Raw genomic sequence first — 18,503 nt, forward strand, 5'->3', positions numbered from 1 at the left:
TTTAAAATCATCACAAGGGCACCTGGGTGGCTCAGTCAGTTAAGCATCCAACTTTAGCTTAGGTCATTATCTCACGGTTTGTGGGTTTGAGCCCTGTGTAGGGCTCTGTGCTGACAGCTCAGAACCTGGAGCCTGCTTCAGATTCTGTGTCTCCCTCTCTCTGCCCCTCCCCCACTCGTGCTCTGTCTCTCTCTCTCTCTTTCAGAAAAAAACACTAAAAAAAATTAAAAATAAAAAGAAAGTTTAAAATCATTACAGTGATTTACATCTTGTTTCACTTCAAATACAAACCTATAATATTAACTATGGTTCATCTATTTCTGTAAATTTAACACAAGGGTTAAGTTTACTAAAGGAAATTGCTAATACTGCTACTTTAAACTTTAGTTTTCCAAATATAAAAATATTTTATGAAAATAAGATAGGAAGGACACTGAAGGTTAAAAGAGATGAGAAAAAGTAAAGACTCAGATTAATACATGACACATGGCAAACATCTGAAATGTTAGCCCAGTCATTACTTCTGTTACCACTATGATTATTATCAATTGAGAAATGTATACAGCATAAATCTACATTTTTTTTTAATTTTTTTTTTATAACGTTTATTTATTTATTTTTTGGGACAGAGAGAGACAGAGCATGAACGGGGGAGGGGCAGAGAGAGAGGGAGACACAGAATCGGAAACAGGCTCCAGGCTCTGAGCCATCAGCCCAGAGCCTGACGCGGGGCTCGAACTCACGGACCGCGAGATCGTGACCTGGCTGAAGTCGGACGCTTAACCGACTGCGCCACCCAGGCGCCCCCATTTTTTTAAATGTTTATTTTTGACAGAGAAAGAGAGCGCGCGCATGAGTGGGGGAGGGGCAGAGACAGAGGGAGACACAGAATCTGAAACAGGCTCCAGGCTCTGAGCTGTCAGCACAGAGCCCGACGTGGGGTTCAAACTCACGGACAGTGAGATTATGACCTGAGCCGAAGTGGGACACAACCAACTGAGCTACCCAGGTGCCCCTACGTTCTTTATAATAGGATCATCTAACCTAGTCTCATATCTTGTAAATTCCTTCTGCCTATGTTACTACCAAACTACCCAAAGTTCTCTTCCAATGTGCTGTGCACTCATAGTTTTCTCATTCATCTCTGCATTTATATGTGCTGCACTACTCTCTGCCTTGAGTCCTCCTCTGCACACCTTCTATTCCCAATCATCTAGCTCTAAGAGTTGGTTGAAAGCTCTAGAAAGTCTTCTCTAATGCCGCCAGGATGAATTTAATACTATTCCTAGATGCTCCCAGCCCTGCCCTGAACTTTCAGCATAGCACATAGCCCATGGTATGACTTATTATATATTCTTATTTATCTGTCTTCTCCTATCCTTTCGTGAGCAACTGGAAATCAGTGCTGTGTCATTCCCATGCCTAGTCAATGTGATTACTGAAGGAACAAACTATATCAATAGTAAATTATCTTATTTGCAACCAAACGCTGATCAGAACACAAAGTAGCATATATTCTAAACAGCAGTTATCAAAATCAATACAAACCATTACTCTTGTAGATTTCATTATTTTGAGCATAATACCAGTTTTTTTAAAAGTGAGGTATCTGTGAACTACCAAAACTTGATTGCCTTTTTTCCCCCAAATAAAAAAAGTGTTAGGTCTCTTTGTGCAGACCTTATTTACTACTTTCTTATTGTCAAAAGGAGTATCAATTTTAGATTTTAAAAACTATTTTAAAATTCCAAATAAAAGTGTTTCTAATCAAGAAGGATCCATTTTTATCCTGAACCATTACCATTATATTCTTTCAAAAAGATTATGCTGACAGATTATATTAATAAAACTCATGTTGAGTGTATTTTATTTATACTTGAGTAACCCAAATATTATATTTTAAAAACATGAATGCAATAAAAGGATTTGGTTATAAAATAAAAAGAACAGAAATTAATTTTGAGTATTTAAGAACATTTTTGGGGGGCGCCTGGGTGGCGCAGTCGGTTAAGCGTCCGACTTCAGCCAGGTCACGATCTCGCGGTCCGTGAGTTCGAGCCCCGCGTCGGGCTCTGGGCTGATGGCTCAGAGCCTGGAGCCTGTTTCTGATTCTGTGTCTCCCTCTCTCTCTGCCCCTCCCCCGTTCATGCTCTGTCTCTCTCTGTCCCAAAAAAATAAATAAACGTTAAAAAAAAATTTTTTTTTAAAAAAAGAACATTTTTGGTATTTTTTCTTTTACTACGGGTTGAGTCTTGCAAACACTGCTCTCTGCATAACTGTTTTACAGAATGCAGATTATTTCGTATTGAAGTTGCTATTTGCCAAACCACAGGTGTTCTATAATGATTTGGTAATTAGCTATCATTATTCTTTTTGTGTCTGTACCTATAAAAGAGAGTTCTCAAATCTTAGAACAATCTAACCTACAAATCCCTTTATTTGTCCTATGATCTGTGGATATTATATACTAGTCCAGACTGGTAACTTCAAATTAAAAAAAAAAAAAAAAAAAGGAATAATTAAGCAAAGATTTTTAAGATTTGGGCTTAAAGACACTTTGTTATTCTCATAATAAGAAAACATTTACACTTTAAAAGGAATACCACTGTGAAAAGAGTATCTCTCCTGTTAACTGCTTCAAAAGAGCTATTATCTTTGAGAATCCATAACAGTTTAATGCTACAGATGGGCAAAACAAAATATGCTAGTTATTCCCTAAAAAAAAATGACAGATGTTACAGTTAAGAATACAAAGACTGATGGGGCACCTGGGTGGCTCAGTTGGTTAGGCATCTGACTTTGGCACAGGTCATGTTTTCGCGGTCCGTGCGTTCGAGCCCTGCATCAGGCTCTGTGCTGATAGCCTGGAGCCTGGAGCCTGCTTTGAATTCTGTCTCCCTCTCTCTGTCCCTCCCCTGCTCACACCCTCTCTCTCTCAAAATAAATAAACATTAAAAACAATTAAGAATACAAAGACAGAATGTTATTAGAAAAATAAGATTTCAGGGTGCCTGGGTGGCTCAGTCAGTTGAGCATCTGATTTTTGATTTTGGCTCAGGTTATGATCCCAGGATTGTGGGATCAAGCCCGGCCCAGCATCGAGCTCTGAATTGAGTATGGAGCCTGCTTAAGATTTTCTCTCTCTCTCTTCCTCTGCCTCTCTCTGCTCCTGCTCTCTCTCTTTCTAAGATAAAAATAAATAAATAAATAAATAAAAATAAAAACTAAGGTTTCATTATAAAAAAAAAAAAAAGTTTCCAGCTAATGTAGCACTGGTATACTGAGGAATAAATCAATTAAAGATAATAAAGCTATACATAAAGTTAGTCATGAGCTAAAAAGGAATTTGAAATATCTGAAAATTTTCCTTAAATGAATTTTTAGATCTTATGAAATTTTACTCAAGCTCACCCCCACAACAAATTTCCCTTGTCTATTCCTGAGGTAAAATTTATATAATGAAGTATCACATTTAACACTAAATTACTTAGTAAAAGCAGATTTCATATTGCATGATTTACATTATTTATTCTGTCTTATAAAATTCCAATGATTCGGGCACCTGGGTGGCTCAGTCGGTTGAGCGTCCAACTTCAGCTCAGGTCATAATCTCACAGCTTGTGAGTTCGAGCCCCGCGTCGGGCTCTGTGCTGACAAGTCAGAGCCTGAAGCCTTTTCAGATTCTGTGTCTTTCTCTCTCTCTGTCTGCCCCTCCCCCACTCACATTCTGTCTCTCTCGGTGTCTCACAAATAAATAAACATTAAATTAAAAAAATAAAAAATAAAATAAAATAAAATAAAATTCCAATGATCATAAATGGTATTGAGGAAGTATTTGAAAAAGCTACCACTGCTTTTTATAACCATGAAGATTAAATAAGATTATACGAAAAATATAATTTTAGACTTTATCTATAACTATTTTCATGTCAGTCAACATACTATACAGTTAAGAATTTTTTTAATGGTAATCATTTAATTCAAAAATACCCAAAATCTTTAACCCTGGATTCTTAGTAAAAATTAAAATTTAAAAACATTTAATATTTTAAAATTCAAAAACATTATTACTTTACATATTAGATTAGATTAGTTGATAAAACATATCAAAATCCTTAACATTAAGACAGATTAAATGCAAGTAAGATACAATAAAAATGTTTGAATGCTTACAGAGATAAGAGGATTTTCAGTTAAAGACCATGAATTTGACATGCCCACTTAGCTCCTCTCCAAGATCCCACTAAAAGATGGTAAGGAATTTTTAAAGTCCAAAAACCCAATAGAATAAAGAAAATAAAAGATAAGACAATAACAACAAAAACTCAGAAGCTGAAAAGCAGATGAATAAGAAGTGACAGACAACAATCTTGAGAAAGTTCTATCTTAAGCCAACAGTCAAAATATTTGTTGAACTAATAAGCACACAAAAATTGTTGTGATAATAAAGTAAGTTATTTAAAGATTTAAAAAAAACCTTTTACGCTGAAGCATAACATCGAATGTTAAAAATTACACTCGCAGGGTGCCTGGGTGGCTCAGTCGGTTGAACATCTGGCTCTTGATTTCAGCTCAGGTCATGATCCCAGGGTTGTGGGACGGAGCCCTGCATCAGGCTCTGTGCTGACAGTGTGAAGTTGGCTTAGAATTCTCTCTCCCTTTCTCTCTGCCCCTCCTCTGCTCACTCTCTCTCACTCTCTCTCTCTCTCTCTCTCAAAAACAAGTTAAATAAAAATTACACCCGCAAGTTTATGGAATCTCAGCCTCCAATGGAAAGGTTCTCTTTGACTGACCTAATAATAGATTGGAAGAGCAGTGGCCAGAGAAAGGCAGCTCCTGGCAGGAAACTAATATTCACTATACAGAGCTTTATACGGAGGTTTACCTAGAATTTTCCTTTGCAGGAAGAAAAATTCACAATATACATACCAACATATTATGTGCTGCAGTAAGAAAAAAACATTAACTTACACATATGACATGACAGCTCATCCAACACACATCACAAAAAACCAAAAAGTCACTCATTAGGCCAAATATTTAAAATTTAAAATAGACTTCGAAATCATCACAGAATAAACTGTTGTAAAGAACAGCGTTTCTCCTTCCCTCCTAACTTTTTAAAAACTTTCTGAAAGTTAGAAATCTTTACAAAATATATATATATATATATATATATATATATATAATTCTGTCTTTTTAAAAAAGTTATTTTTGAAAGTTTATTTATTTTGAGAGAGAGCGAGTGGGGGAGGACCAGAGAGAGAGGGAAAGAGAGAATCCCAAGCATGCTCTGGGCTGTCAGCACAGAGTCCAATGCAGGGCTTGAACTCACCGTGAGATCATGACCTGAGCCGAAACCAAGAGATGCTTAATTGACTGAACCACCCAGGTAGTCCTATACAATTTCATTTTCTTAAAGACAACATAGAAGACAGGCACATGGGTGGCTCAGTTGGTTAAGCGTCCGACTCTTGGTTTCAACTCAGGTCATGATCTCACAGTTGGTGAGATCGAGCCCTGTGTTGCCCCACATTGGGCTCTGTGTTGACAACATGGAGTCTGCTTGGGATTCTCTCTCTCCCTCTCCACTGCTCATGCTTGCACATGTACTCTCTCTCTCTCAAAAATAAATAAATAAAAATTTAAAACTTTTTTTTTTTTTTTAAAGAAAACATAGAAGGAAATACAAGGAGGGGGCACCCGGGTGTCTCAGTCAGCTAAGCACCTAACTTTGGCTCAGGTCATGACCTCCCAGTTCATGAGTTCGAGCCCTGCATGAGGCTCTCTGCTGTCAGCATACTGCCTGCTTCAGATCCTCTGTCCCCTTCTCTCTCTGCCCCTCTCTAGCTCGTCCTCTCTCTCTCAAAATAAATAAATTTAAAAAAAAAAAGCAAAGAAAATACAAGGATAAAGGCAGAAGGCTTCAGGTGTATTCTTACCATCACCATATCATTTTACTTTCTCACTATGAATCTAGTTTCTCTGTCCAACTATCCATCCTTCCTTTTGTCCATCCATCTGTCCATCCATCATCTAAAAAGAAAGTTAGGCTAAAGGGTTGTTATTTTAACAACTCTGAGGCCTTCTATGAAGATTATATGATTTTATATGGTCTTAGCCAATGAGAACTGTGATCTTCATCATTATTTCCAGAGCACGCACTTACTTAACAGGTAGTGAATGTTGAAAAAATGTCTATTAACTGGACAAATTTGTCCAGTTCCAAGTAAGGCTATCAGAAATATACTTCCCACTAACACCACAGTAAAGATTCCTCTTTGATCTCTGGTGGGTAGCAACATGGAAAGAATAAGATTAGCCTTGCTAGCTGGAAAGTAGAGCATTCAGAAACTTTAAATTTTTCTCAGTACAGGGCTAATAAAGAATCAGAGTACTACAGTAAATAAAGTATGATCTCTTGGGCCAGAAAATTGAGGTTCAAATTCAGGTCACTAGCTGAGCGTCCTTGGGTAAATCTCTTAATCTCATGACAATTTCCCTATCCATAAAATAAGGACGATAACAACAAATGTGTCACAGAATAAAGCAAGGCCTCTAGAGTGAGTAAATCCCTTAACCTCTCTGGTGACAATTTCCCTACCTGGTTAAGAAGATTTAAAGAGGTTGATAAAGTCTGAGAGCTGTAAGGTTTAAATAAGGGTAGGTATATAAAAGTATTGTTCAAACAAAAGCTATCATCAAACGTATACAGTTTGCATAAGCATTAGTAACTAGGGTAAATGCGAAGATTACGGCTATAAGGAACATATAAGGGGGATGCTAAGGGTACTAAAAGTCAGGTTCTACACCAGCTCATGCCGGTAGCTGGAGTTGCAATCCCAACGTCTCCTGAAAAGAAGTAGTTTCTATTCTCAAGGGAACACTGACAGAGGTTCAGGTAGAAGGCAAATATCTTTAGAGGGATAGAAGGGATATGCATTTACTCATAAAAGATTTATTAAATGTCTACCATGTTGCCCACTACTAGCAATTACAGGAAGTACCTATACTATGTTGTGTGTTTTCAAAAAGATGAAAATACAGGAGAGGTCAATATTTCTTACCCAAGCTGAATTGTAGAGCTAGCTCTATATTCACAGAAGAACATTAACTATTCAACTCCGGTTAGTTGGAAGTTGTAACTATTAATAGTATGCAGAGATTTAATCTATAAGAATAGGTACATTTACCTACCGTACAGGTTTCACAAGGATTTTTTTTTTTTTTTTATGAAACATACTCACCCAAGGCAGGGTATCCAAGGTAAAACCGATCGGCTCCCAACCATCCAAGAAAAAGAGATAGTGCAACTGCCACTTTGTATGAATAGCCATTTCTGTACAAAATTAGAACCTGAGTGTTATATACATGCATTCTCAACATGTAGACATTTCAGGAAGTAAAACTATTAATTAATACTTATTTGTTAATTTGTTCATCCATTCATTCATTTACTTAATGCCTTTTGGGTGGTTACTGCATGCCAGGCATTATGCTGGGCTATTGGGATATACTAACAAACAAAAGAAACAAAGATCCTTGCCCCTAAAGAGCTTTCAATCTACAGGCAGCAAGCAGTAAAAATAAATGTATTTTAAAAGTAAACCATATACTATGTTAGAAAGTCATAAATGCTATGGAAAAAAGAAGTGGAGCAGGGCATTTAGGGAATTCAGAATGCCAGGGAAACAGACAAGGGTGATATAAGATATAAACAGGGTAATAAGAGTAGGCGTCATTGAGAAGGGGGCATATGCACAAAGACCCGAGGGAAGTCAGTGAGTTAGTGAGCCACACCACACCTGGAAGGGAAGAGAGCCCCAGGCAAAAGTAACCACTGTGGCAAGGACAGCATACCTGACATGTTTTGAAGACTATAAAGGAGGCCAGTATAGTAGGAACAGAATTAGTATAGTAGGAACAGAATTAGAGAACAGAAGAGTAGGAGCTGAGGTCAGAGGGATAACAAGGGGCAAAAACGGCAAATCATGTATGGCCCTGAATACCATTGTAAAGACTTTGGTTTTTACTTTGAAAGATATGGGAAGCTACTATAGCATGTTAAGTAAACATGTGGTATGATCTGATTTTGATTTTACAATAATTACTCTAGCTGCTGTGCTGAAAACTGACTGTAGGGGAGTACTTGTGAGTTACTGTCACAATAACATTGTATAACAAACCACCCTAAATCTCTGTGGCTTACAACAAGGAATTGTTCTCATACTTGTAGACTGCAGCTGGCTGTGGTTCAGCTGATGTAGAGTGGGTTCAGCCAGGAGATGTTGCTTCAGGCTAAAGTTTGGCTCAGTTTAAATCCAGGCTAGTTCAAATCAGTTCAAATTAGTTCCTCTTAAGTTTTTCTAGGACCCAGGCTGAAGGTATAGCATTTACCTGGGGCAAGTTCTCTTCAGAGCATGTCACCAAGGTTCAAGACGAAAGCGAAAACTCACAAGCACATTTAAGACTCTGCTTGTTTCATACTGGCTAGCATTACACAGGCCAAATACAATCACAGGGTCAAGCCCCAAATCAATAGAGTGGAAAGTATACATTGCCCAGTTAATAGTGATTGAGAGGGATGAATTTGCTGAACAAATTCCAACTACCACAGAGACAAAGGGCTCTGAAGGCTCTTGCTGTAATCCAGATCAAAATTAATAGTGGCTTGACCTGGAGTAATAGCAAAAGAAACACTGAGAAGTGATCAGATTTTGGATATATTCTGAAGTACAATATCCGGATTTCCTGATGTATTCAATTTGGGTTATGAAAGAAGAAAGGAGTAAGAATAAAGCTAAAGATTTTGTCCTAAGTAACTAGAGGGATAAAACAAGCATTAACTGAGTTGAGTAAGGCTGAGGGTAGACTACACCTTGGAAGGATGTTCAGGATTTCATTGTTGGGCATGTGAGTTTGAGATGTTTCTCAGACATCCAAGTTGAGTTGTCCAAAAGACAGTCAGATTTACAAGTCTAGAGTTAGAGAGAGAAGTCTGAGCTGGAGATATAAATTAGGGAGTTACAAGCATATACCAAGTATTTAAAACCAGGATATTGCCTCACGATCTCGCGGTCCATGGGTTCGAGCCCCGTGTCGGGCTCTGGGCTGATGGCTCAGAGCCTGGAGCCTGTTTCAGATTCTGTGTCTCCCTCTCTCTCTGCCCCTCCCCCGTTCATGCTCTGTCTCTCTCTGTCCCAAAAATAAATAAACGTTGAAAAAAAATTAAAAAAAAAATAAAACCAGGATATTGCCATGTAAGAAAAGATAGACGAAAAAAAAAAAAAAAAAGATTCACAGAATGGGCCCTGATATACTCCAATATTAAGAGACCAAGAAGAGAAAAAGCTGGAAAGGAGACTGAGAAAGAGCTAACATTGAGGAAGAAGTTAAACTAGAAGAGTGTGATATCTTGGAAGTCAAGCGAAGATAGTACTATGTATTAAGGAGAACAGAGTGATAATTGTGCCAAATGTGACTGATGGGTCACATAAGTAACGGCTGAGAATTTACCACCAAATTTAGTCAAGAGAAGTTCATTAGTGACCTCAGCAAGGACAATTTTGGTGATGTGGTAGAGGAAAAAGACCAAACAAAGCAGGCTTAAGAAAGCCTGGAACGAAAAAAATTGAAGTACAGGAGTATTAGACAACTCTTTGAAGGAGATTTGCTGCAAAAAAGAAATAAACAGAGAAGTAGCTGGAGTTATCACTTTAATATCAAATCTGATTATGTCCATCTGCTTACAATCCTATATTTTTTGCATTTCACTCACAATTAGGACATTTTGGGGAAGATGGAGGATGATAGATGGCCCAAAGATCCTGTTCTTACAACGATGTCAGATTTTATGCTGAGGGCAGTGGTTGTCCTATCTACATTGGAATGGGGCACCAGACCAGAAGTAGAGAAATAAATTAGTCGGCTTTTAAGAAACTCAAGCCATAACCTACTAGGCAGTAGCACTAGAAGAGTAATGTAAACAAAATTGGGAAATACTAAGGTAGAAGTAACCGTGCTCAATGTGGGAAATGAGGGAAAAGGAGAAGTCAAGAATGACTCCAAAGTTTCAGCTTAAGAAACTGAGTAGAGCATGGGCCATACACTAAGACAAAGGAGGAAATGATCTGAAGGAAAAGATGATAGATTCAGTTTGGGACTTTAATACACATAAAGATGGTGAGAGAAGCCAAAGAGGGGAATGAATGACAAAGAGAATAGGACCAAGGATATAATCTTGGGGATATCAAGATTTATAGAAAAAAGAAGAGGAATCAAAGGGAATAGAAGAGTGCTTTATACAAAAGTCAAGGAAAGAAAATATTTTAAGAGAAGGGAATGCCAAATGCTGTAGAAAGATTAAGATATGGATCATAAAGATCTATTTGATATAGCAGCAAATTTCAGCATGGCCAAAAACTTAGAAAAACTGTCTTTACATTAGACAGAAAAACTCATAACAGGGAAGCATTGTAGGAACATACCTTTCAAAAAGCTTGGCTGGAAAGGGGAATGAAATTGGAAATACAATGATCTATATATTAAACCATCCTAAAGAATAATCTGAAAATGGGTGGTGTAGCAGACATTGTCTAATTGTTCACTGAAACACTGCTCTTATGCTCACAGATGTATAGCTAAGCTATATATTCTAGCCCACCTTGAACTTAAGTGCAGTCATAACTGAGTTTTGCCCAGTGTAATGAGGACACAAGTGATGTGTGCCATTTCTAGATCTGGCCCATAAAATACTCCTACACGGGGTTGCTTTTCCTCTTTCCCCCTTGCTGGCTGAATGGAAAGGACTGTGAGGACTAGAGGAAGCAAAGCCACAAGATGAAAGGAGCAAGGCTCCGGCATGGCTGCATAGAACAACAATCACTCCCCTTACCTCATCCAGACCTCCAAGCCAACACCATTTGGACCATGATGTAAATGGGAAATAACTTTTATTGCGTTAAGCCACTGAAATTCTAAAGACATCTGTTACAGCAGTTAGCCTGCTCCAGCTAAAATAACTGGCCAGTATAAATAGGTGTGTGGCTTGGTAATCAATCAGACATGGTTGCTAGACTTTAGTTGCTGGAGAATACATTATAGAATGACTGTATCTGCAATATTAAGATAGGAGTTTTAATCAACTATCAATATTATATACAGGAGTAACAGGAGTAGAAGGAAAATATGTAAACTGGAAAAGGAACACTCAATGAGTAAGAATTTGTCACTGAGCATTCAGTAGCTGACCAGGAGCTGGATCTTTGGTAGGCATGTACTGAATATCCTGATATAGAAAAATGACTTATGAGTTGATCTTAATTTTGTGACTTATCATTAAAATTACCCATCAATTTAACTCCCCTTGTTCTGATTCAATGCTCATTAAGTGAATTCTATTTTGGAACTGCAGATTTTACTATAGGAGGGGAATAAGTTGGCCAGTATACTTGCGAGTATCTGGTTTCCTTGATAATTACATTTCTTCTTATCACTGACATCACTGTTTTGTAAGCATGACTAGTATAGCTCAGTTGCACTGAGCCTAATCTACCCAGAGACACTGAAAAGAAATCAGAATTAATTTGGAAATTGATTAACAGACCATTGTGGTGTTACCATAACAGGTAATATAAATAAACTTCCATGTCCAACCTGAGTGGTTAACTGTTCTCAATAGATGATTTTCTTAGTTGTTATACTATAATCTATGATATCTTGGACCAACGCTTAATAAATTGTCATTTGGATTTTTTATGGTAGAAATATCAATCTATAAATTCAAAACTTGGCTAAACCATATCTAAGTACTTGTGAAGTAAATCCTTTTAGCAATTTTTACCTTACTAATGAGCATTCTTTAAACCCAAAAAAGTTTAAGTGATTCACTTAGGATTACACGGCAAGATAGAATCTAAAGCCCCTCATTAACTCAGTGAAGTAGGGTCAAAAATAAGACTCTACTATAATTTCTAGGAATTCTAATAGAACTGGTAGAAATAGCCAAACAGTAAGAAAGAAAGACAAGAAAGAAAGAAAGAAAGAAAAGGAAAGAAAGAAATAACAGTGGTTATTCCTTGATACAACTGCAAATAGGTGCCATCAAATAAAACAATGTACAGTTCAAAGGTAAAAATATAGTGCCACCAATTAAATAAAAATGGGTGAAACTAAACCATGTTTTTAGTACAAAGCAGAAATAGAAGAATACAATGTTAGCTTTACCAAAGCAAAAATAAAAGGCAAACTTAAAAGTCCTTTAAACAAAGAACACTCGGGGCGCCTGGGTGGCTCAGTCGGTTAAGCATCCGACTTTAGCTCAGGTCATGATTTCATGACTCATGCAGTCAAGCCCCACATCAGGCTCTGTGCTGACACCTCAGAGCCTGAAGCCTGATTTGGATTCTGTGTCTCTCTCCTTCTCTGCACTCCCCACCCCCCACCAGCCACTTGTGCTGTCTTTCTCTCTCTCTCTCAAAAATAAAAACATTTAAAGAAATTTTTAAAAACAAATAAAGAACACTCTTAACAAAATAAAAGCCATTCGTCTTAATGTCCCAAACTTTTGAATGCTGTTTAACCATTCCTCATCCATACCTATTACCAAGAATGAAACAAAATTTCAAAATGCCCTTGAAATGCAAATGATTGATAATTAACATTCTTTTACTATTACAGGTACACGATCCCTTATTTGCACTCTAGAAACCCCCCAAATTTTAAAAACAGAATTTTTCATAACTCATTTAGTGGCATAAACTGACCGAAATAACATGGCATGAGGCTATTCACAGTCTTTATTTATTCCACATGGTGAACTACTATGCTTTACTTGGTGGTCAATTGTATTTATATAACAAAATACACTTAAAATAGAGGTTTTCTGACATAGACATAAAAGTTATATTAGTGTTGGATTTTCCCCACAAATTGCTCTTTATCTCTTTACACCATGCAGTCAAGATACAACACAGGCAAGTAATCTGAACATTTAGCTTCAGTAATGGACTTACACATTTCGGCAAGATATAGGCTTGAGAAAACCAACTTCGTTCCCAGTAAAATGTGTTTCATTGCCACTGAAATCCTTACAAGTTATGTTGGGTGCTGGAAAACAAGGAACTAAAAGGCAGGAAAAAAAAGCAAAAAACCACTGTGTTTTTCTCTGCAGGAAAGGTATGTAATTATGCTTAAGACTAGCAAAAAAACACAAGAAAATATAAAATTATAACAAACCACATCCCAATATAAGATCTGACATGAGACTTTAGATAGGAATATCTAAATGTATATATACAAGATAAAGGATAATATGATACAGTGGTCTTAACACAAACATGTAAGAATTGTCACATCGGGTTAGATGCATGACCCATCTACTTTAATCTCTCACCTCTGACAAAGGTGACAAGAATTGCACAGTATTATTGCCCTTTACTTTATCTGTAGAGTAAAGAATACTTCTCAAATTTTTGTTAGTAACTCATTGGGTAATTCATTAAATTTAATATGATCTGATTTTGTATTTCCAGTTTATATCAACTCTTGCAGAAGACAGTTTTCATAAACTTAGATTATTTTCATTTATTCTAAATAGATTATTTATTCTATTTTTAAAAATTAATTTGTTTATTAAGTAATCTCTATGCCCAATGTGGGGCTTGAATTCATAACCCCAAGATCAAGAGTTGCATGCTCTGAGGCGCTTGGTGGCTCAGTTGGCTAAGTGTCTGACTCTTTATTTATTTATTTTTTTTATTTTTGAAAGAGAGAGAGACAGAGTGCAAGCAGGGGAGAGACAGAGAGGAAGACAATAGAATCTGAAGCAGGGTCCAGGATCTGAGCTGCCAACACAGAGCCCGATGCAGGGCTTAAACCCACAAAAAATGAGGTCATGACCTGAGCTGAAGTTGGATGCTTAACTGACTGAGCCCCCAGGCTCTTGACTCTTGTCTGACTCTTGATTTCAGCTCAGGTCATGATCCCATGGTCATGGGATCGAGCCCCGGGTTAAGCTCTGCACTGAGCATGGAACCTGCTTGAGATTCTCTCTGTCTCTCTCTGTCTGTCTGTCTCTCTCTCTCTGCCGCTCTCCCCTGCTTATGCGGTCTCTCTCTCTCTAAAAAATAAAAGAGTTGCATGCTCTATGGACTGAGCCAGGTAGGTGCCCCCCTGGGTTATTTTAAATATATTTGTTTCTCTATTCCCTCCAGGAATTGATGTAATATACCACTTCAGCATTTAACATTTTTGATCTTTACTTATACCCCAGATGACATAATAAGAGGAAGTAATACTTACAGAGCTTACTATGTGCTAGGCAGACACTGTCCTGAAACCTTTATAGCTTCATTGTGTAAAGAGCAAGAACTTTGGGATGTGAATAACCTATCTGTGCATTGCCTCTTTCAGAACCTTGGGTTCCTGGTAGATAAAAATAGCACCAAGATCATCTATGTCATACGACTATTGTGGGGACTAAATATGATATAAAGTACCTAGTACAAAGCACAGCATAGTGTAGTTATTTGCTAAATGTTAGTGCCTTTTCCACCTTCACCATTCCTGATTAAAAGGTACTAAGGTTTTTAGGCTAGTTTCAGTAATTGCTTATCTCTATGTTTAGGATCAATAATTACACTTTTTGTTTTTGCTTTTGTTTTTTCAGAAAATGAAAATCGAATTGTATAATAGTCTAAAAGAGACCCTAGAGTTTTATCATGAGAGGAAAATGGTATTCATTTTCTGTCTACATTATAATTATCTTATGATTTCCAACAAATCATTGTCCTTTTTTAGGACAGAGTAGTACACTGAGAAAATGACGTTAGAAAAAAATGTATAATGACTTTGCACACTTTTGTTGGGCTATTGAAAGTTCAAACTCTGTCACCCATAAACTTAATTTATTTAATGTATTCAAATTTCCAAAACAAGGTCTTACACTAAAAGCCACAGATTCAGTATAACTGAGAACCATTTAAACAAGCAAAAAAAGTAATAAAATGAAGGGAAGAGTTGAGAGTGAAGAAATAATATACAGCTGACTCTTGAAAAACACTGATTTGAACTGCACAGGTATATTTATATGTGGATTTTGTTTTCAATAAATACAGTACTGTAAAATATATTTTCCTTATGATACTCTTTTTTTATTAAAATGTAGTTTAATGTTTATTTATTCTTAAGAGAGAGAGAGAGAACACAAGCAGAGGAGGGGCAGATAGAAAGGGAGACATAGAATCTGAAGCAGGCTCCAGGCTCCAAGCTGTCACCATGGAGCTGATGTGGGGCTTGAACTCATGAACTGCAAGATCATGACCTCAGCCAAAGTTGGATACTTAACTGACTGAGCCACCCAGGTACCCCTCCTTATAATATTTTTAATAACAGTCTTTTCTCTAGCTTACTTTATGTAAGAAATCAGTATAGAATAATATAATATACAAAGTGTGTGTTAATCTACTGTTATTGATAAATCTTCCAGTCAACAGTAGGCTATTAGTAGTTAAGTTTTGGAGGAATCAAAAGTCACAGATTTTTTATTGCACAGGGGTCAGCTCCCCTAACCCTTGTACCGTTCAAGGGTCAACTTTACTAGGAAACAAGAAAGAGAAGACATTGTAATTGGGCCACAAATTTGGGTCAGAGCTTCTTGGCAGTTAAGACAAAAAGCTTTATAGAGCTCTTGTGATATAATTGAAAGAAAGCATTCCAATTCACCTCTGAGCAACCGTGGGAACTTGGTTTGTTTGGTTCATGATCCAAGGGAAACACAGAGAAAGTCCTCAGTAAGAACTTTTACAAAACAGGGGTGCCTGGATGGCTCAGTTGGTTGAGCATCTGACTCTCAATTTCAGCTCAGATCATGATCTCATGGTTCACGAGTTTGAGCCCCGCTTTGGGCTGACAGTGCAGAGCCTGCCTCGGATCCTCTGTTTCCCTCTCTCTCTGCCCCTCCTCTGTTTGCTCTCTCTCTCTCTCTCTCAAGATAAATAAATAAATTTTTTTTTTTTAAAAAAAGAACTTTTACAAAACATAGAGGCTTTCCACACGGCCGTTTCTTGACTTCAGATATAAGCAAGGACTTCTAATTTACAGAGATGGGGCAAAAGTTAACAGACAATTTATACATAGCTGTTTGGATATATGCCTTGATACTGGGATAAAATGTATTGACTTTAGTGAATAAATTATTATCAATACCCTTAGGTGATATCTCTTGAAAATCTGTCATATTAGGTCATGTCTAGAGCTATATCTCAAAATTGAGATTAGCAGAGGCACCTGGATGGCTCAGTCAGTTAAGTGTCAACCCTTGACTTTGGCTCAGGTCATGATCTCACGATTCATGGGTTCAAGCCCTGTGTTGGGCTCTGTGCTGCCAGCTCAGAGCCTGGAGCCTGCTTCAGATTCTGTGTCTCCCTCTCTCTCTGCCCCTCCCCCATTCTCTTCACACACTCTCTCTCTCTCAAAATAAATAGGCTTTAAAAAAATTGAGGGGCGCCTGGGTGGCGCAGTCGGTTGGGCGTCCGACTTCAGCCAGGTCACGATCTCGCGGCCCGTGGGTTCGAGCCCCGCATCAGGCTCTGGGCTGATGGTTCAGAGCCTGGAGCCTGTTTCCGATTCTGTGTCTCCCTCTCTCTCTCTGCCCCTCCCCCGTTCATGCTGTGTCTCTCTCTGTCCCAAAAATAAATAAACGTTGAAAAAAAAATTTTTTTTTAAAAATTGAGATGGGGGCACCTGGGTGGCTAGTTGGTTAAGCTTCCGACTTCAGCTCAGGTCGTGATCTCGAGGTCTGAGAGTTAAGCCCCACGTCGGGCTCTGTGCTGATAGCTCTGAGCCTGGAGCCTGCTTCAGATTCTGTGTCTCCCTTTCTGACCCTCCCCTGTTCATGCTCTGTCTCTCTCTGTCTCAAAAATAAATAAACGTTAAAAAAAAATAAAAAATAAAAAATAAAAATAAAAAAATAAAAAAATTGAGATGAGCAAATGTCTGAAATGCTAATATATATTCTACATTACTGACTGAAAGGAGATCATTATACTCTATTTCAATGACCAAGAGCAATTTTGCTCCCCAGGGGACATTTGCCAATGTCTGAAGACACTTTTGGTTGTCACCTCTGGGGAGCTGCTACTGGCACCTAGGGCGTAGAGGCCAAGGATGCTCCTAAACATCCTACAATGCATAAAACATGCTCCTCACAACAAAGAATTACCTAATCTGAAACATCAATAATCCCAAGGTTGAGAAACCCTGCTTTAGACCAATGGGTCTTCAAAAAATTTTGCTCACACACTCCCTTAAGTAGCTTTCTACAACTAGGTATATTCCCTTACACATTTTTAAGTTGATACCTAAAGTTTTTCATCATGGACTTAAATGGTTGAAAAAAATATAATTTCCGGCAGATTATAAACACTGCCATTAAAATTTAAATGTTATAGCACTTTACAATGGAATCTAAATACTACAGCATTTTTGTCCTTTTTTTAAAATATAGTTTGTTGTCAAATTGGCTTACTTACAACACCCAGTGACTCATCCCAACAAGTGCCCTCCTCAACGCCCATCACCAATTTTCCCCTCCCCCCCAGCCACCCTCAGTTTGTTCTCTGTATTTAAGAGTCACTTGTAAATACCACAGCAGTTGAATAGCCATCCATCCAACAAAGAATAGATATGAAAAAGCTCCTCTTTAAAATTCAGAGATTTTACATCAATTTTAGGAAAGGTAAACATATAATATTTGAGGTTCTGGAATTCAATTCCTTTAAAGATACCTGTTATGGGCTGAATTATGTCCCCCGCAAAAAGATATGTGTAAGTACTAACCCTTAGTACCTCAGAGTGTGACCTTATTTGGAAATAGGATCTCTGCAGATTTAACCAAATTAAAATAAGGTCATTAGGGTGGGCCCTAATCTAAGAAGATTGCTGTCCTTATAAATAGAGGAAATTACATGCATACATACACACAGGGAGAAGATGATATGAAGACATACAGGAAGAATGCTACATGAAGACAGAGGCAGAGACCAGACCTATGCAGTTACAAGTCAGGGAAAGCCAACGACTGCCAGCCACCACAGCAGGTCAGAAGAGGGAAGGAAACTTGCCACCCAGAGTTTGAGAAGCTGCCCTGCTGACACCTTGATTTCAGATTTCTAGCCTCCAGAACCGAGACAGTAAATGTCTGTTGTTTTAGGCCATCTAGTCTGTAACACTCTGTTATAACAGCCCTAGGAAACTAATTCAACAATTATACCTGTTTACCTCTTGGATCGCTCTGTCTACCTCCAGGAGTACATGTACAAGAGTTTCGGCATCAGACATATAAATCAAAGAGATGTCTGGTTTAAAAAGTTACTTTTTTGCTTTGAAGAGGACTGTTTTACCTTCACAAAGAAGTGATCTGCAAGGAATCGATAAATACAAGTTTTTCCTCAAAATGTGCCTTTAAATTTTTTTAAATCCTCAAAGTAGTAAGTTCTGGATTG

At 37.7% G+C, this 18,503-nt stretch overlaps 1 protein-coding gene across 2 annotated transcripts in view; it reads right to left on the bottom strand.

Annotated features, from left to right (window-relative positions):
* Window positions 1–18,503, bottom strand: part of TM2D1 (TM2 domain containing 1) — a 51,537-nt gene that overhangs the window by 21,689 nt on the left and 11,345 nt on the right. For both annotated transcript variants that reach the window (XM_040470434.1, XM_040470435.1), the window contains exons 3-4: window positions 13,014–13,122; window positions 7,248–7,339 (exon numbers count right to left, since the gene is read on the bottom strand). In XM_040470434.1, the coding sequence (XP_040326368.1) occupies window positions 7,248–7,339; window positions 13,014–13,122 (201 nt within the window). The remainder of the gene's footprint in view (window positions 1–7,247; window positions 7,340–13,013; window positions 13,123–18,503) is intronic.

The sequence above is a fragment of the Herpailurus yagouaroundi genome, unplaced genomic scaffold (assembly GCF_014898765.1).
Source record: "Herpailurus yagouaroundi ecotype Mexico unplaced genomic scaffold, PumYag 77, whole genome shotgun sequence".
Taxonomy (NCBI): domain Eukaryota; kingdom Metazoa; phylum Chordata; class Mammalia; order Carnivora; family Felidae; genus Herpailurus; species Herpailurus yagouaroundi.